This window comes from Musa acuminata, chromosome BXJ1-9, assembly GCF_036884655.1.
Source record: "Musa acuminata AAA Group cultivar baxijiao chromosome BXJ1-9, Cavendish_Baxijiao_AAA, whole genome shotgun sequence".
NCBI classification, from domain to species: Eukaryota; Viridiplantae; Streptophyta; class Magnoliopsida; order Zingiberales; family Musaceae; genus Musa; species Musa acuminata.
In genome coordinates, this window is record NC_088335.1 from 46,089,701 (window position 1) to 46,109,737 (window position 20,037).

A 20,037-nucleotide genomic window follows, 5' to 3' on the forward strand; every position below is an offset into this window, starting at 1 on the left:
AGTTTTGCAAACCTCAATACCTCTAAAGAATTCTGAAGATTAGAACCATAGATTTTATGATATCCAGAATAATACCAATCCAACATAACATATTGATCAAATGTCCTTGCAGCTCAATAATTAGATTCTACTTGCCTTGTTTGAACTAAATGGATCAGGTCAGATCATACTTAGTTAGGCTAACATTTGACATCTTTAAGATAGATTAATAAAATATACACTTGTGTTGTTTTGTGCAAACTTCCTTAATTCGAAAAAGGAATGCAAATGTTATTAGAGGCTTCAAAAAAGAAATTTGTCTTCAAATTGGGTCCTTGAATCAGACACACTAACAACACCATGAAAAGTGAATGTAATCAACATAAACACTCAGCTTACAAGCAAGCATTGTTTTTCCAACCTTGAAGCAAACACTGCCCACCTCAGGAAGCTCTTTGATGCATCATTTGAGAGCGGAGTTCACTGTTCACATGCCAAACTACGAGGAAGACCATTCAACTGCTCCCTCTTCAAGCTGGGCTGAGGTTGGTGGAACTCATCAATGGCAATCATGGAGTAAGCAGATGCTGTTGTTTTCTGAGCGAAAGAAGCAGAAAGAGATGCTTACTTCTCTCAACAAGGAATGTATGACAACTAAGGTTGATTGAGAATAAAGGGTCATTGATGAGTGTCAGTGATCTTATATTTTGAGTCTGCAGCTCTGCCAGAGACTTTTATGAAGTGAATCAGTACATGCATGCTCTTTACTCCTTTTTTTTTTTGTCATTTCATACATTTGGTTGTGTTCTCGTGCAATTTTCTTAGAAAATATTATTTTAGATATTCTTCAAACAGTATTCTCGTTTTTAGTTTTTTTTCATAAATTCAAAAATTCTGAAACTGTCTCTTGTTCTTTTCTTTTCTTCCTCCTTTCTCATTGTCACATATGTTCTTATCCTCGCCTACATCGCTTGTCGCCTTCGATGCTCCCTTGTACCTTTGAAAGTTTTATCATCGATAGAGAGGAGAGGAGATGATGGGGAATGCAGAGGAAGAAGGAAAGAGACGTAAGAGAGAAGAAAGAATATAAACTTTTAAAATAAATTTAAACAGTACTTTTAGTCTAATGAAAATATTATTTTGACCATTCTTTTATTAACACATCGTCGTCTTCATCATTTTGTCACCACCCTCTATTATGTAAGGATTGGCCTCTTTCGCTGCAACTCTCATATGAGGGTTGATCGTTCTCTTCAATGTTTGTAGGGTTGTTCTTCATGGACTTTAAGCAAGCTTTGTTACCGTAAACTACTAAATTGCAACGAGAATGATGATATAGTCCAATGGATTGAGCTAAGCAAATAGGGTAACCAATAAAAAGGTAAAATATTATTTTTAAAAAGGATATCGTTTTAAAAAACTTTAAAAGTACGTGCCTTTTGTGAGAAATTTTAAAAAGTATTAAGTTTTTTTTTCAAGAATTTATTTATTTTTGAATTACTTCATATTTTTTTGTTGTTTGATATGTGGAGTAAAGTTTGTGGAAGTCATTCAAGGTTTTGGAGCATCCTAATGTATAAAGTGAAAAATATTAAAATTTAAAACATTGATAATATTAAATTTAAACATCTTTGACTTAGATGAGATTGGAGTCGAGACACTTAGAATTTTTTTATATATGCTTCAAATTTTTTATCTTTCATATATGTTACTTACATTAATATTCATCCAATAAACATAAATTAACTATTAGTAATCACTATTATCATTGTATTTTAAAGAATATCTAATATTTAATACCTAAAATATTGGAGTTGTAAATACAAAAGAATTCACTTTGAAGGGATATATATATATATATATATAGCACCAATCTTAAGGCACCCTGCGCGAGTAACGGATGCTGATCACTGGGCGGGTTGCCGCACGCTCGGACCCGAACCCGACTGCTCTCCAGTCCTTAAACCGTATCGATCGGGCCGGCAGTGGAGTCTGGACCGGACGTCGGCGGATCGGATTCTAACCCATCGTTTACTGGTCTCGAAGCCAAAACAGCAAACGGGAGAAGCTCTTCGAGATCTTGGTGCGTTCTTCCAGGAGAAGAAAACCGATCCCCGTCGCAAAAACGAATTGGTAATCTCGTTCTCCTCTCCGCGTCAATCCAGATCCGCCACCTATCTCTGGAGGTTGGTCCACATCCTAGGGTTTGGGGTTGCTTAGACCCGTCGGCCTTCACCTCGGGATCTTATTCGATCCTGTCGTCCTTGTGTTGGAGGACGTCACTAATTTGATGCAATGCTGTGTAATTTACACAAAGGCGCTCTCCTTTGGTCGCGCTTTAAGCTCTGACGTCGGTTCCGGTTGGGTCTTTCTTGTTCCGTTTGATGGAACTTTGATTTTGTGTTTGATCGTGGACTCTAATTGTCTTTGCAGACTGTGATTCGGATTTAACCGCGTGTTTGGCGGTGATCGAATCGAGAGTTGATGAGACATGGACAAGTCCAGTGCCTTGGAGTACATCAATCAGATGTTCCCTACAGGTTAGGTGGATTTACGGTTGTTTATCTAGAGCATTGGGTTTTTGTTTTGAATTGATAAGATATATTTATATACATACGGTCGTGTATGAAGCCATTCAATTGTTGGTGCTCGTTGATGTGTTGCTTCCTAGTTAAACCTTAAATTCTTTTTTGACCCAGCTATAACTTGAAAGCCGGAATTTAAGAAGAAATTCAAATCTGGATCAAAGCTTACTAATGTTGCAGTTCACTACTTTGCTGTAGTAGCAAGTTTCCCTTTGGCGAATGCTCCTTACATTGTTCTAATCAGGACATTAAACTGCAATGCACTGAGCTAGAAGCTAAAGCTGCCAGTGAAAATGTATGATAGATAGATTAACTACTGAGAACCATATGCCGGTCTGTTTATGACTTCTAGCAAGAATTTTTGTATGTAACATACAATTTAGTTTATTATTAATGTGAATCAGCATGTAAATGTTCCAAAGTGCTGTTAAAATATTTATTTCTGTGTAAAACTGGCATTGTAGAAAATCTCACACAGATTTAGTGTATAGTAAGTGGAAAACAAAACTGACATTGTGAACCATCTTGTTCATTTAGAAGCATCATTATTGGGGGTGGAGCCACTTATGCAGAAGATACAAAGCGAGATTCGCCGTGTAGATGCCAGCATACTGGCAGCTGTCAGACAACAGGTCCTGCCTGCTTTTGTTCTTCATATATTTTCTTTTTTATATTTACTATTGTCTAGTTTTCTTCATATTACTGCCTACTTTACTGTCACCCTTCATTATTCATTAATGGAATTCATACCACAAGCATTCGAGTGATCTGGTATGAATATATATATTTTGTGAGGGTAATGGGACTCATGGTTATATTTGTGCACATACAGAGTAACTCTGGCACAAAAGCCAAGGAAGATCTTGCTGCTGCAACACATGCTGTTCAGGTCCTTGTCTGTCCCTATATATGTTTTTCCTGTGTATCTCTTAGCATAATATGAGGCAGTTGGTGATATCATTATTCTTGTCTATCACTAGTTGATGTATAATGTTATCCATATAATAGTGGACTTGTCACTGGAATAGAGAATCATTTGAGGCTTGAAGATGGTTGATGTTATCAAATGCCTTGTTCCTAAAGTACATTTCTCTTGGTAAACAGGAACTTATGCACAAGATACGTGAAATAAAAACAAAGGCTGAACAAAGTGAAACCATGGTTCAAGAAATTTGTCGTGATATTAAGAAACTGGACTGCGCTAAGAAGCATATAACAACCACAATTACGGCACTTCATCGTCTTACCATGCTAGGTTAGTTCCTCCCAACCCCCCCCCCCCCCTCCCTTTTCTTGGTATCATTTTTTTGTCTTATCATTCTCTGCTAGCTACTACATGATATGTGGACTCTTGACCACAAATCTAAAAGTTAACATATCATAGAAAGTGAAAGTCCAGTTCTTGTTTAACGTACTCTTTTATTGTCTGATGGAGCCCAATTCATGAAAGTCCAACAATTATAAGGTTTTTCCATTTTCTCTAAATGTATCAGTATTTTTCAGAGAGCTGCTTTTCCCCCCCTCAAATAAGATTAGCTATATTGCATTACAATTGGAATGTGATTTGTTGCTTATGGTTTAATGATGCCTTGGGCTTTCTAAACTTGGTTTTTGTTTGCAACAACTTTGATGTTTTTAGACAACATGATGTAGTTTATAACTTTATATATGCTTGTTTACTTTTCTTTACTCTTTTGACACTATGTATAGTTATCCTTTTTTTAGTTTCTCAAAGAAAGAAGAGGAAGAGGAAGGCATGCATATTGTTCTTAGTTACAAGTGTCTATTGCTTAATACTTATTTTAAACTAATTTTGTTTTATGAATTTCTTAGGTTTTTAAACTTTTTATTTGTTGTTCTCTTTTTCAAAATTTATAATTTTTTTCTATTGAACTTTGAAATTATTTTTGGCTTAAACTGATTCAAGAAACTAGGCAAGCTGATTTTGATAACCCCTTTCCCAAAGTAGTATAAATTTCTGTTTTTTGAACATTATTTGGTACTATAGAAGCTTCATATGTATAAACTCAAAGGATTTTTTTATACTGGCATAAGTTCTTGCTAATTTTCTTAGTGAATTTATTGTGCGAATACTTATCAGACAGGGTATGATGTTATCTTCCTTTTGATTTTTTAATATGCAAGCTTTGCTTTTATTGGCTTGTGATCAATTGTACAACATAAGCAAACTATGAACATTGTACTTGCAGTATCGGCCGTTGAGCAGCTTCAAGTAATGGCCTCAAAACGCCAATATAAGGAGGCTGCTGCACAGTTGGAGGTAAAATAACTAAATTTAATGTTCATGGATTTTTTTCTTGGAACTATAAATTAGGTTCTTGGTATTGCTGCTTAATCTTTGTTCAGAGCTGTACAATTCTCTCTAATCTTCTTAATGGTTAAAACCTTTGATTTAGATAAGCTGTCATTATATGTGATAGCTGTGCCAGTTATGCTTTTGAACATTGTAGACAAAAAAGTTTTAGTGGTAGCACAAAACATCGGCACATCTATCTGAATCTTAAAACAAAAAATGGCATCACTGTCTTAAAATTTAAATATTATTAAGAATTAACTGAGGTTGATCTGCTGGTTTTTAAGTTAGCATTGAAAAGTCTTCTGCAAATTCTATTCTAGCATTGTAGAACTTAAATATTTCTTTTGCTCTTGATTTTTAAATTAGTAATTGTCAAATTGCAATGTGGATTATTAACCTCAAGACTAACAGAAGGTATAACATGTTTCCAGGCAGTAAACCAATTGTGCAGTCACTTTGAAGCTTACAGGGATATACCAAAGATATCCGAACTCAGAGAGAAGTTCAAGAACATCAAGAAAATACTCAAGTCTCATGTATTTTCAGACTTTTCAAGGTAGTTGCTGATTGATTTTAATAAACTCTATTTGGGTTATTAATATATGTCTTGGGTATAAGAATTAAGGAAATGCTTGATGATTATAACTTACAAGATCCTGGTTCACATCTTTAAGTTGATTAGGTTTTGAACCTATTAAAGTTCCAAATTCATGATTTTATTTTTTTTTGAGGAAAATGAGATAGATGGTAAATTTCTTCAAGTACTTGTCCTGATGTCCCATGTGGTTTGGTTATTATCATGGCATGTGCCTTGCTTTTGTTAATATAACATTAAGGAGATTTGGTGAATAAGGGATCTAAAGTAACAAATGAACCACTTATCCATGATTGAAAAAGAAGCAAAACTTTATTATTACCAATGTTAAGCTCGAGACTGTTGGAGTTGTGATTTTTTTTTAAAATTTATTTTTCTCTTTTTGAGATATTTTAATTTGGGTATCTCTAGATGTTAGCAAGTATACAAATCTCGGTCTGGTACTTAATTCTGTAACCGATTGAACTGATACAATACTGGTGTACAGAATGATCATCAATCTCATGCGTTGATTGAACAAAATAATATATGTGAACTCATTCAGTACATCTTCCTATCTTTCAGGTACTATTGGATGCGTCTCATCCCCCAAGGCTACTTAGGGGTTCCTTGGGGTCGAGATACTAACATTTTGTCAATGTATTCACATGCTAAGATTCCATTGCAATGACACCCAAAAATAGGGAGTTTTGGCCCAGTTTCAATCTCATTTGATGTTTGGTTGATATTTCAGCTTGTGACTTTTATTTTACATGGATGCATATATAAGAAAAAGTGAGGTTGCTATGCTACCATAGGTCTCTCTACCTTGTAACCCATACAAGAAAACAAATCAAAACAAAATGATGAACTGTTGCACAAACAAAGCTTTTGTCACTACATGGCTACATTGAGCATTCCATTCTCCTTCATGTAAACTACAACGACCTTGTAGATGTGTGCTTAGATGCAGAAATGATTCCTTTTTGTGCCTATTGCATCCTTGGCTCCCAATTTGCTTCTGAAATAGGAAAAATTTGGCATTTCACCAAGTATTTCACCTACTTTGTGTTGTTTGGCAACGTGCACTATTAATCCAGCAAAATTCTTTACTATCATATGAAGTTTTGGTGGTTGTGACTTAGTTAAAACTTAAAACACATTTTAAAGGGATAGTGAATTTGTATGGTAGGGCTTCAAGCATCTCGTGTGTAACACTTTGTGCACTCTGAAGTTTAAACCATGTGGGGAGCTGAACTTTGTATGATTGCCTATCTTCCACTAATACCACAGAGGCCTTAATACTCGTGAAATGATCCCTTATGCATCTAGTGTTATGAGAACTGAAGGGATATTGGTTGGAGTTTGTCTAGCACTAGGTCATCTATCTTGAATTCTTTAGTCCTCCCCTGAGTCAATCCATTTCATATTTTTATCGCTCCTGAGTATTTCATTATATCCCTCATGATCATCTTAGTGGCCTCCATCATTGAGCAGTGGGTGGGTGCTGCAATAAATGTATCATACTTCGAGAATAGATCATCTTCCACCAAAATTGATATAATAAATAGTTGACATTTTGGTTATATATTAAAGGTCTAATATACTTTCATATTTGCGATTCTCCTGATGAGAAAGGGCAACGTTCACCGACAAGAGGAACCCATGGCCACATACCGGCATGCATAGGGGATCTGATCTACCATTCACTATGTCTATAATCCTTAGAGTGATTAGGACTATGCTTACCTTTCTAAATCTCATTATTTCAGAATATACAATTTATTACATAAAAGCCTGTTAACATCAATATATTAGTATTGATTATTATTATATAGTCTTGCAGTTTGGGGCTCATGGATTCTGTGGCATTATTAAAAAATAAGTGGCAAAGTACACGAGGTACCCATTAAGATAGGGTTTATCAAGGGTTATATTTATGGTACAATCACTTAAAGGAGAAGTAAGCTAAGCTGTTTAGGACATGTTAGTTTTTCCGAAGTTTTGAATAAGCAAAGTAAAAGTTGGGAAGAATATCAGAGTCTGATACCCATCATATTGAAGTATTAAGGGTTCATAAAGGGGCTGCAGTAGCTGGTAGGAAGTTTATTTTGTGGTTCCTTTGCCTGGCACTATATTTCCAGGAGTATTGTAGGATATATGCATATATATCCTTTATCCAAGATTAAATTCCCCATGGTCTTTGCTCATCAAATTTCAAGCATAGTGTCGACTGCATTAGGAAGTTGATCAATGTGCAACTTCATTCCAGCTTTCTTAACTATATATAATGATCTAAGTTGTAATCAATAATCTATATACATTTGCTTTAAGATATTTTTCGGATGAGTTTGTGTTGTGAAGTTCAAAATAAAATGTATCTAAATGAGTTTAACAGAGTGGAGGAAAAAGAATCCAGAACTAATACAATTTTTGGCAGAATGCAAACACAAATATTACAAGAAATGTGAGATTCAAACAGATTAAGTATGGGCTTTCATGCAAGAGTCAAAACTTTTTGTTGAAGAGAAGCAGGGAAGGTTTAAATAACTATGACAAAGCTTATTGATTATGCTAGAAAAATACCTTTAAAATAAAGGAATGATATGGAATCATTTTATTATTGTAGTTTATCTAATATATTTTGTATGCTTTGGAATCCCTTGAGAGCATTTCCTGTAATATATTGCAAAATAAGTTTGTACAAAATTTTCTTTACCATTAGCCTTAGGCTTCCTGTGAACATCTAGTAAAAGTTTCAATTAGCATGCATTTTTATTGATAAAGAGGTCCTTTAAATCAAATATCGACAAAAAATTGCAGCTTAGGGACTGGAAAAGAGACAGAAGAAACTAATTTGCTGCAGCAGCTAACGGATGCTTGCTTGGTTGTTGATGCGTTGGAACCATCTGTAAGGGAAGAACTAGTAAGAAACTTCTGCAATAAGGAGCTCACTTCGTATCGTCAGATCTTTGAGGGAGCAGGTTGCTTAATTATAGGTTATGCTAAGTTTTTCTTCCCCAATCTTCATTTTCCTGTTCTTGAAATTGGTTCTTTTGTCACTTCCATTTCTGACACTAGAATTAGCAAAATTGGATAAGACTGAAAGGAGATATGCATGGATTAAGCGTCGGCTGCGGACAAATGAGGAAATTTGGAAGATTTTCCCTCCTGCATGGCATGTTGACTATCTTCTTTGCATTCAGTTCTGTAAGCTGACGAGGTTAGTGGTACCTAACCAGCATTTCAGCTATCTTGCTTTTACTCTGTCTTCAAAACGTCCTATGATTTTATCTGAGCTTTGATATCTCTTGTTTCCAACATAGAATGAAAATTCTTCTGAATGATATTAATCACTTAATTCTTGAAAGTTGAAACCTTTTTTTTCTGACAGATAGTTATTTGAATTTTGATGTATCTGTTTTGATAGTTGTTTTGTTAATGGTAGTTATTTTGATTTATTATTAAATATAATTTTCATTTATTTGACCCATCACCAGGTCTGGAATCTAAATTTTACTATAGGTTAATATGCAAAAAATAGCTTAAATAGATTATAAAAAAAGACTGATTTTGTAGTATTTTACATTTTCCAATCATCTATATATATTTATGTATCTTCCTCTTCTAATTATATTTTCATGGGAAACTGTCACATAAAAAACTTTTCTCAAGTGAGAAGTTAGGAAGAAAGACAAAGGAAGTTGGATGCCAACTATCTAACATAAAGATATATTTGGAAATAGAATGAGCTCCACATCACATAATGAAAAAAATGTTTTAGCACAGAAACCAAACTAATGAGGTAATAGTACCTTGAAGAAATATTACTCCTGGAACTTGGCTGGTCTCTAGGATTTTGATATGTGCTACATGTAGGATGTATTGACAGATAACTCCTATGTTCTCTTTTTCAGTGCCCGTCCCAATCTTGGATAAAGGAAAACTGCATCATCCTACTGACAACCAGCTGAAAACTTTGTTGAATCTCATGAACCTGAATCTTAATTGATCTTATTTCATTACAGGGCTAGGTTATACTTGTAAGTGACATAAGGTCTATGCAAGGTTCTTGCATTATTTTGGATCAAGGAGAATCAAGAAGTCTGGGACTTAAGATCAGACCACTTTAGAATATAGGAACATTTACAGAAGAATTAAAATTAGTATATACAAATACAATAAACAGAAGTAGAAATAACATAGTTTGTTTGCATGAAATTAAGTGGATAGAGAAAAATTAGGGAATTATATGAAAACTTAGATGCAATAGTTCAAGAAATACATGTAGATGATAAGATTATAACTGGAGGGGATATGAATGGTCAAATAGGAAAAGAAGATGGAGAATTTTGAAGAGTTCATGATGGGTACGACGTACGAGTATGAGAGAAGAACAAGATGATCTCATAATTGTTAATACTTATTTTAAGAAAAAATCTGATTACTTATAAAAGTAGAAATGTTATAGTCAGATGGATGTTTTTCTTGCTGGAAAGATGGATTTCTTTCTCCTAGGAAAGTTGGATTCAAATGTAAGGGCTATACGATGTCTGAAGAAAGCTTGTCTAATCAACAAAAATGATAATATTAAATGTATCCTTTAGGAAACAGAAGAGAAAAATCATGAATAATTTTCTAATTGCATAGTGAAATCTAAATCATAATATCACAAGCCTGTTTAAAGTAGGATGAAGAAATAAGGAGTTTGAATTTTGAAACTTGTAAGAAAATAATATTAGTATTATGTGTATGGCTACAAATTTTAAGAGCATATTAAAATATTTTCTTGGAGCGTTTAAAGGTGGGAATCTTGGTTGAAGAGAAAGCTGGTTGTACCGTGAGGAATCCCAAAAAATGATTACTACAAAATATCATTCTTTAAAGGCTAGCTGAATAGTAAGAACAAGGGAAATTTTAGAAGATATACAACTAAGAAGAAGGCTGAAAAATCTAGTAGTATAATTAAATGTAAAGTTCATGATAGTTTTATAATAAAATAGTTGTTAAGGAATTATTTGATTGCTAAAGTCAAGGAAAGGAAGAATAGAGATTTAAGTAACACTAGATGAATAAATAAAGAAGACCAAAGAGTACTTGTTAATATCATGGATATTAAGGAAAGATGAAGGAATTACTTTACATGCTATTTGAATGGATATTGATTCTTAAGTAAATTGTTTCTTGGTAAGTTCGAGGCCCTACTTAGTATTGAAATATACGATGCAGATTTTGAATGACAGGGGATGGCTTTTTATTGATAGTAGCCTCTTCCAGTAATATATAGCCAATCTTTTTATAATGCATATTGTTCTTACATTTCTTTTTTTATCATATTTAACAAGATAATTTGACATATCTAATTTTTCAGGATGCAAATTGTGGATATTCTTAACAATCTGAAAGAGAAACCAGATGTTGCAACACTTTTATTGGTACTGTTTGTTTTTCATCATTGTTGTACTGTTTGTTTCATTTGGACTTAATAATGTTTAACATTAGTTTTAGGGTCTATAAGCCACCTATTAGTAAACTTTGTATTGGTTTTGAGTTAGTTGAAGCATAATAAGATCAGTTATCAGGGCAGAAGATCTTATTATCTTATGTAACTTTTAACCTTCCATGTTCATAAAAGCTTCTAACAAATGATAAATAATTGCCTTCAGTTTAGTTATAAACCCTTCACAAATCATTTGTATTTTGATTGTGCTTTGGTGAGGAAATCTTATGTGATAAAATTAAAAAAGTAAAGATATGTAGTAATGAAATTGACAAAAAACTATAATAGGTTCAAAAGTTGAATATCAAATTATCTAAGACTATGATAAACAACAAGTTGATTGATCATGTTGTGAAACATTGTGATATAGGACAATTTTTTTATACTGATCTCACTAAAACTTGGGGATTAACTCCAAGAAATGAAGGGCTGGAATCTTTGTTTAAAAAATATTTGATTGATAGTTTTCGTTCTTTGTAGATTCTTTAATACTAATGAAACTTCCTTGTAGGGCTGGAATCTTCATTGAAGCCTTAAAATCTTCAATCTAAGATATATCTCCTTTATTTTTCTTTGGGATCTTCAATAAGAAGATAAGATATGTCTCCATTTTGTTTTGCTTGACTTCCTTTTTTTCTCTCTTTGGACAACCTTGGTAACCGATGTAGCATCATAGATGTTGCCATACAGCAGCTTGTGACATTTGCAAAAGACCCCTTTAACTAATGTAATTTATTCAAAAGAAAAATGAATCAAAATGGTCTCACATCACAGTTGTAAGACTTAGGAGGATTTATTTTGTTGTATGTATATAATTAAATTGAGGTGATGCCCAAATCGACTTCTACTTGTGACCATCCGTGCTAGGTAGACAACCTCAATTGCATTATTTTGTGCCGGAGCTAGCAATCAATTGGCATGCTCATGCACACATGCCCAAACAAAGGTGAATTCTAGGTGAACACCTAGAAATTAATATGTTATCTTTAGGTAGAGAGAACAAATGATTATGCTTGTAGTTCTGTTTTGTAGTTCCAGCCACACATAAGTAGTAAATCACTTGTCACTTATAAGTGTGAAGATTCTGTGCTTTTGAGTAGAAGCAAGTGAATTCAAGTCAAAACAAAGAATGGCATTGGTTATTTAATTCTGTGTTTCAGCTTGTTTTTCCTTTTATTGAAATACATTTCCTTTTTTGTCAATCTAAATTAATATGATCTTACTCTTTACATTTCAGGCATTGCAGAGGACACTTGAGTTTGAGGAAGAGTTGGCTGAAAAATTCAGCGGAGGAACTGCAAGCACACGGAACAAAGAACTTGGGAATGATGTAGAAGAATCTGGCAAGGGGGAAAGCAACAGGCAAATTGTCTCAGATATTCGGAAGAAATATGAAAAAAAGCTTGCTATGCAACATGGTGAAGCTGAAACAGTACACACCAAGACCTTTTTTTCTTTAACTTCCACTTGTACTTAGCAGTTAGCACCCTAATTTTCCTTTTCCTTTCCTAGGAAAAGGACAAGCAAAAAGATTTATCGGTGCCTGGGGCTGGAGTAAGTAGCTTAGCTTCCTTGGTGACATCAGGTCCATGTCTTGCATTATCCTGTCCGTATGAGTTTGGCACTGATTTTTATTCACTATTCTTGCAGTTCAACTTTCGTGGCATTATTTCCTCTTGCTTTGAAACACATTTGGCAGTCTATGTGGAGCTAGAGGAGAAAACACTTATGGAACATTTGGAGAAACTTGTGCAGGTTGTTAAACAAGTTTTATTCTGTGAATTCTTCTGGCACTTAACAGTCATGTTCTAAAACATGTTTTCTAATAGGAAGAAACATGGGAAACTGAAGAGGGAAGTCAGACAAATATTTTGTCAAGTAGCATGCAGGTATTATGTTGTTTGTAGAATTTTTTTTTTTTTTGTTGGAACCTCAGCATGTTTTAGAAGTAACATGGGAAACTGCCTTGACATTTTGAAGAAGGATGCTCTGACATTTATTAGGAAGAAACATGGGAAACTGCTTTGACATTTCAGTGTTTTAGAAGTTGAAGGCTATGACAGTTTACACGGTCCTTATAGGTTACTTCTGAAAATTATGTGCAGAAAGTTGGACTATTTTCCAGTTTTTGGAGCACCACTTGCAAAATTCCTTTTACTTATTTTCTAATGGCTTTAATGTTTCATTCTGTAGTGTAGATATTTTTGTTAGAGTTCATGACCTTATGGTGGGAGCAAATAGCTACTTAACTTGTTTTCATCCAAGGTCTGCTGTACCGGACTGTACCGCCTGATACGGGCGGTACATACCGGTCCCACAGGCCAGTGGTACGCGGACCGTCCTGTACCGGTCCGCACTGTACCGAGCACTGTAGTACTGTACCGAGCGGTATACTGTACCATACCGGTACCGAGCCTGGGTGTACCGAGCGGTATACCGTACCATACCGGTACCGAGCCCGGGTCGAAACGCCGGTATGGTATGATACGGCAGACCTTGCTTTCATCTCATTCTGTTGTGAAGAAGTTGGTGATTGTTTAGACCTAAAGGAAAATAGAACATGAGAAATTATCAGCGTGCTAGTTGATAAACTAATTTTGACATCAAGGACTTCCATCTTGGCTACCCTCTTAAATTGGTATATACTGGTACCATATGTGCTGCTGCTTGGTATGTGAGGCATGCTGACATCAAAAAGAAACGAACAAAGTGAGAAAAAAGGAAAAAAAAAAGAAAAACACAATGTTCTTTATATATAGTAAATAAAGGAGAAAGAAAAATTGCAAATGAAATGTGTATGTTTCCCACTGCCTGCCGCTTTCTATTGGGTTCCCAGCAGTGTAGACATCTAGCAATGGTTCCTGGTATGAAGATTTTGTGCAGATCCAAAGATGCCTGTACCTAATTGGATCTCATACTCGATGATGTTTCTAGAGAACCAACAAACAACAAAGGTGAGATGGTCATCGAATGGAAAATTTGCCGCATGTAGTTGATAAGTTGTTAGAGGGAGAGACAAGGTTGGTAGAAGGTAATGGCTTGCAAGGGATGAAGCAGGTGCTGAGAGAGGGATCAAGTGGTGACTCGTAAGGGCTCAGTTCACTTAAAGTAGGACAAAAATGGTGTGTTTTCATGTGTACAGCCAGGTTTCATGGTACATGCGCGATGTATTTTTTTGATTACTTGTCTAAATTTGTGATGAATTTAGATATTTTTTTGTCATAGACAAATGGAACATGTGCAAGAGGAATGCTTTTATTAAGATGGATATTTATATCTCACATGCGAGATATATCCCAAAGTTTAGCTTTACATCATGCATGTCTGACGATTTTAACTTTTGCATGCCATACGATGAAGCCACACTAAAAGGACATTTACAGAACTGAGACATAATTATGTATTTCCATAGGGCAAGAAATCTATTGCATTTGTCCTACATCTCATAGAAATTGCATAGAGCTATACAGGCTCATTTTTGGGTATGCCACTGAACAAAATGTTGTTCTATTACTGTAAAAACTAGGAGATGGTATTCTTTTTTAATTTTTATTATGTCATCAAGACATATCTGAACCTATTGGTTTAGTGGTTCCACATTGGTGATAGTCATGGACATTAGGATGATACAGGATGGCAGGCAGCAAATTAAGAAGTATCAAACTATCAATATTTTTTAGCACAAAATTGCTGATCATAAATGCAGTATCCACATGCATCGTCCATCTCTCAACCCAATGTGTTGAGCATGGGACAAAATGAGATTAGCACAAAGGAAAAGTGAAAAGTGAAATTACTTTCTTGGTCTAGAAAATTTTTTTATTGTAGATGAAGTTGAACAAAATTTTTTTTCACCTTCAGCATTTATTACTGCAGGTATTCTTGATAATAAGGAGAAGCTTAAAGCGATGCAGTGCTTTAACAAAGAATCAGACACTGTTTAATTTGTTTGAGGTACCTATATTCGTTTTTGATCCTCATAGCAATTCTTGCAGTTGCATTTCTTGGAAATGATAACTTCATGTCAAGATAGACCATTTTAGTGTCAAATGAACCATTTGAAAGTTGGCAAAGTAAAACTATTGAGAGTTGAGGCAATAATGTAGTTTCATTTAATTTGGTTGCTCTGCAAAATTATGATGTATTCCACCTACACACCAAGTATAATTTCTTCTTTATATTAAAACTTCTTGTGCAAATTCATTGGAATGCCAGTATAAAGGTGTATGTATATGGTAACTTATATTACTTGTCTATGACTTTGTATTTAGTAGGTATTTCAAAGAATTCTGAAAGCATATGCAACAAAGCTATACGCTAGATTGCCCAAAGGTGGTACAGGGCTTGTTGCAGCTGCTACAGGAACAGATGGACAGATTAAGGTCAAACCTTTGTTCATCTCATTGCCGACATGGAGGAATAATAATTTCTTTTCTTTGCACCTTGCTTTTTTACATTTAATGCTCACATGTTTTGTCAATCACTGCAGACATCTGATAGAGATGAGAGAATGATATGCTACATTGTGAATACAGCAGAGTACTGCCACAAAACTGTATGTTGGCTTTTATGCTCTCTTTAGACAAATTTTACGAGAATATTTAATGGCATACTGGGGAGGAATTTGAATGTCAAACTATTGAACTCTTATAGGAAGTCAGATGTAGTGAAAAAGAGAAAAAATATCCATTATTTTTAGTTTCTGCTATATAACCTTTGTTCCTCCAGCAATTCCTTGATTTATCAGTTCTTTGTCATGATCACAGCAAGCATGTACATTCATCTCATAACAACACCTGCCATGAGTGATTGAGAACTACACTCTATATTTTAAATATCCATTCTGTGTCAGCATTGCAAGTTAACATTACTGTGCTTTGTTGTGACAGTCAGGTGAACTAGCTGAAAATGTTTCAAAGATCATTGATCCTTCATTTTCAGACAAGGTGGATATGTCAGAAGTTCAGGTAATAAGTTTTACCTGCTTCATCTATGTTCCTTCAAAGCTTTTGGTGTCTATAAACTCATGTGCATTTTATATCCATGAAGGATGAATTCTCTGCAGTGATTACAAAAGCATTAGTTACATTAGTCCATGGACTTGAGACCAAATTTGATGCTGAAATGATTGCAATGACACGAGTTCCTTGGGCAAGCCTCGAAAGTGTTGGTGACCAGTCAGAGTAAAGCACTTAACGCTTAGTTATTCATTATTTACTTTTGTACTCTTCAAGCAAATGCGATCATCAAGCATTAGGTTGTTAATGGGCATCGAGTTAAGACTTTTTTGCTGATCAGTTAGATAAAGATTCACAAGTTCCCACTCTTCCTTTAATCAGATAGAGTCAAGCCCAATAAATCCTTACTTGTGCTTATAGAGTCTAGCAGTGTGATATCGAGCAGAAAAGAAGGCTGGGTGGTTCATGTTTTAACGTTGAACAATTCTTATTAAAAACGTTACTGATTTTATGTATTGAGTTAAGCTGATCTTTTATTTGAACCGTATTTTTATGTTTTATTCATCAAAACTACTTCTGATCATACTTGGCAGGTATGTCAATGGCATCAACTCTATTCTTGCTAGTAGCATTCCTATGCTTGGTAGCCTATTGTCGCCCACTTACTTCCAGTTTTTCTTGGACAAGGTGAGTGACAAATTACATTGGTTGCACAAATCAAATGGAACTTTTTACAGTAATTTTTCCTGGTGGGACTACTGAATGTGGTGCCAGCATGAACAAGGATACTCATAGAATTGCTTTGTTACAAGAGCTAAAGTATGCAACTAACAGGATCAAGTTCACATACAAACTAGTTTTGTAGGTTCACTTAATTCGGAAAATTTGTTATTTTGGAAGCTAATTTTGGAGAAAATTTAAACTTAATGGTTAATAACAAGTGCTGAAGTTAATGAAGTGTTGAAGGGGTCTGAGTTGTTTGTCCGTGGTTGAGTGTTTGATGTGTCAGCACAAGTTTTGCATTTGAAGGGAAATCACAATAATTTATGAGATGCTTGTATCGGGTACAAGTCCACGTTGTTTAACTTTTTGTCTGTAGCTTATAGTGAATCATATAATAAGCTGCCAAATTTTTATTTCTATTTCAGGGGAAGTCTGCATTAGGTCAACTAGCCAGCAAAGCATGCAAAGGAAGATTTAAATACATTTTTATAATGTGTCTGAAAAAACACATCCAATTGTGGATGTTGCCTCTGAGTTCTTATAACCCTTTGTGATTTAGTGATGTTAGTTGATTAAAAGCTAAATAGTGGGCAAAATTATGGCCTCCATTTATTCTTGTACTTTATGGAAGAACAAGGTAACTGGTTTATGGTTGTGGTTGCATGTTTGAATCTTTGTGCTTTCCCAAATATTCGGATGGATAATTCCTCATGGGGCCAGTTTGACATTGCTTAGAAGAGTTATGCGTATTTTTGTTTGTATGTGGACTTGGAATTAGAATTCCACTAAGCACATATTCTTGTTTATTTCTTTTCTTGTGGTTTTTTAACCTTTACTTCTTTTCTTTATTATATTGTATTTGTTCTGATTACTTAAGTTTCTTTCTGCAGCTTGCAGCATCTCTTGGCCCTCGATTTTACCTCAATATTTTCAAATGCAAACATATATCAGAAACTGGCGCACAGCAGGTAATTGAAATTCCTTGCTGATTCCTTTGAGCAGACAGCTAGAAAACCATAATTTGTATATCTTGATTCACATTTTTTTGTCTCACTATGGGAATTTGTGACTTGAGGACCTTGGTTCTTTATGCTGTAGATGCTGCTGGATACCCAGGCTGTAAAAACAATCCTTTTGGAGATTCCTTCTTTAGGGAAGCAGGTATATGACTTTCATAGACGTCTTTATTTATCATTTTTAGATTCTTGATAGTGTTTCCGGCCAAGTCACATGAAGCGAGAGGAGACCATAATTATAGAAGGTATATTGGCAATTTGAAAAAATACCTGCACATTCAAGGTGGAATTCATCAGTTTGTAGTAAAACAATCCAAGATATTTTAGTTATAAGCATTGGATTTCCAGTTCCTTAAACTTGGAATTTAGATATTAACATTTGCATCTCTAGCCATCTACTCTAGCAAAAAAGTAAACCAGTTGGCTATATAAGATTGTTTTGTTTCAGAATAATTTCATACATGCTTTTTCAATGGCTATTTCTCTTTGCCCTTAAACAGACAGCAGTTGCTACTAGCTATTCAAAATTTGTTAGTCGTGAAATGAGTAAAGCTGAAGCACTGTTGAAGGTATGAAATTGGCTCTATTGACATTATTTTGACCTGAAGATCATATAATGGAACTGAAGGATTAATCTGTATTTTTCAGGTTATATTATCTCCCATTGATTCTGTTGCAAATACGTACAGAGCACTGCTTCCTGAGGGAACACCTGCTGAGTTCCAGAGGATACTTGACCTCAAGGTTCTGTGCTTAAATATTATGCTTCTCACTTGTATGTTTCTCAAATAGGTCTTAGTGTACTTTGCATTAGTCCATGAAAACCTTCTGGTGAAGAATTTAAAATAAATTGTTATTTGCAGAGAACAATATCCTTGACGACCCCTTTATTACACTGAAAGTTATACTATGAACCCTGAAGCAACTTTTGGGTAACTAAACACTATTTGCAGAAATTCAAAGTGAACTCCACTTTGGTGCCAATTCTTTTTACATTTGGTGAAACAAATGGGCCCTTAGAATCATTATCTTTGAGCAAAACAATTAGCTGTTAACTTATGATTTTATAGAATTTAGCTGTTTTGTTCCCTAAATCACTTCTAAATATGATTAGTTAGGTCATAACACAAACTTCTCTCTCTCTCTCTCTCTCTCTCTCTCTCTCTCTCTCTCTCTCTCTCTCTCTCTCTCGCTCTTCTTCTTATTCTTCTTCTTCTTCTTCTGCTGCTGCTGCTGATATAGGAGGCTGTGTTCTGTTATCTGTTACGTCACTTTAAAATGACTAAACATAATTTTTAACTGATGATGGATGCCACATCTTAACATTCGACAATCTTTGTATAGGATTTTAGGAAATGCCAAATTGATATTCTTTTCTTTGATGGCAGCCTTCCAAAGTCTTAAGAAACAATGGAAATCTAATGTAACTTGGTTCTGCTATGCATCTGATTGTTTTATTTTTGTTGCAGGGCTTAAAGAAAGCAGACCAACAAGCTATACTTGATGATTTCAACAAGCAAAACTCATCAATCAGACACCCATCTGTGGCTCCATCAGTAGCCATCCCATCTGCTCCACCTGCACCAGCTGCCCCAACTTTAACAGCCACATCTACAACTGCCACGTCTACTCTCTCATCCAATACTTCTGCCTCTGTTGCTATTGCATCCCGAGAAGATGTTCTCACTCGGGCTGCAGCTCTTGGAAGGGGAGCTGCTACAACTGGTTTCAAGAGGTTCCTTGCCTTAACAGAAGCTGCCAAGGACAGGAAAGATGGACCCTTCCGGAAACTCTTCAATCCTTAGTGCTTTCTTTTTCTTAATTTCTTTTCCCCCTGTCTACCTTTTTGAGTATATGCCTATATGGTGTTTATTCTTAACAGACGCAGAAGGTCCAAGTTAGGGTTCTATGGAAACTTTGTTTATGTTACTTTGTGCCATAAGCTGCCAGAAGCATTGTTGCCTTTCTCCTTACATGTTCTGACATATTTTCTGAACTATTGCAATGAGTATTAGATTGGAATGCATTCATGACTACCATAAATGAGTATCTCAGCCATAAACAAGAGTTGGAGTTTTTGCCTTCTGTTAAAAATAAAGATCCATATTTTTTTGAAGTTGATACTCTCTTGCCAGATGAAGTGCGGTCTATGGTGTCAGTGGCTAACCATAGTAGAAGACTGAATGCTCCCATGATTTATCTCTAAAGTTTTTATTTAATGGTTTAAGATACATTTGCATTTGTACTATTAAGGGCAGTTGCCTTAGCTCAAACAACATGGCATGAGTTCTGGTCCACAGAGCGCATGCAGTTTTCAACTTTTCTTTTTATATGTACTCCTACATATTTTAGCAAGGTCTAAAGAAGACCACATTTCAGATTTCT

The 20,037-nt window shown here is 35.0% G+C and overlaps 1 protein-coding gene across 3 annotated transcripts; it reads left to right on the forward strand.

The window, feature by feature from the left end:
• The first annotated feature begins 1,978 nt into the window (after nucleotides 1-1,978).
• LOC135585414 (vacuolar protein sorting-associated protein 53 A-like) lies at nucleotides 1,979-19,688 on the forward strand. 3 transcript variants are annotated; one of them, XM_065084122.1, is made up of 25 exons: nucleotides 1,979-2,112; nucleotides 2,413-2,519; nucleotides 3,102-3,196; nucleotides 3,397-3,453; nucleotides 3,669-3,819; nucleotides 4,775-4,845; nucleotides 5,313-5,437; nucleotides 8,279-8,439; nucleotides 8,537-8,678; nucleotides 10,827-10,890; nucleotides 12,193-12,387; nucleotides 12,468-12,509; nucleotides 12,606-12,710; nucleotides 12,785-12,844; nucleotides 14,832-14,909; nucleotides 15,230-15,337; nucleotides 15,445-15,510; nucleotides 15,845-15,922; nucleotides 16,005-16,138; nucleotides 16,507-16,600; nucleotides 17,527-17,604; nucleotides 17,735-17,797; nucleotides 18,153-18,221; nucleotides 18,301-18,396; nucleotides 19,122-19,688. In XM_065084122.1, exons 2-25 carry the CDS (start codon nucleotides 2,471-2,473, stop codon nucleotides 19,455-19,457), a joined length of 2,517 nt encoding a protein of 838 aa, XP_064940194.1. In that variant the 5' UTR covers nucleotides 1,979-2,112; nucleotides 2,413-2,470; the 3' UTR covers nucleotides 19,458-19,688. The 3 variants fall into 3 exon arrangements, with proteins under 3 accessions (XP_064940194.1, XP_064940195.1, XP_064940196.1); XM_065084123.1 differs by having other exon boundaries at nucleotides 2,058-2,165; XM_065084124.1 differs by lacking the exon at nucleotides 1,979-2,112 and adding an exon at nucleotides 2,201-2,329.
• The last annotated feature ends 349 nt before the right edge of the window (nucleotides 19,689-20,037 follow it).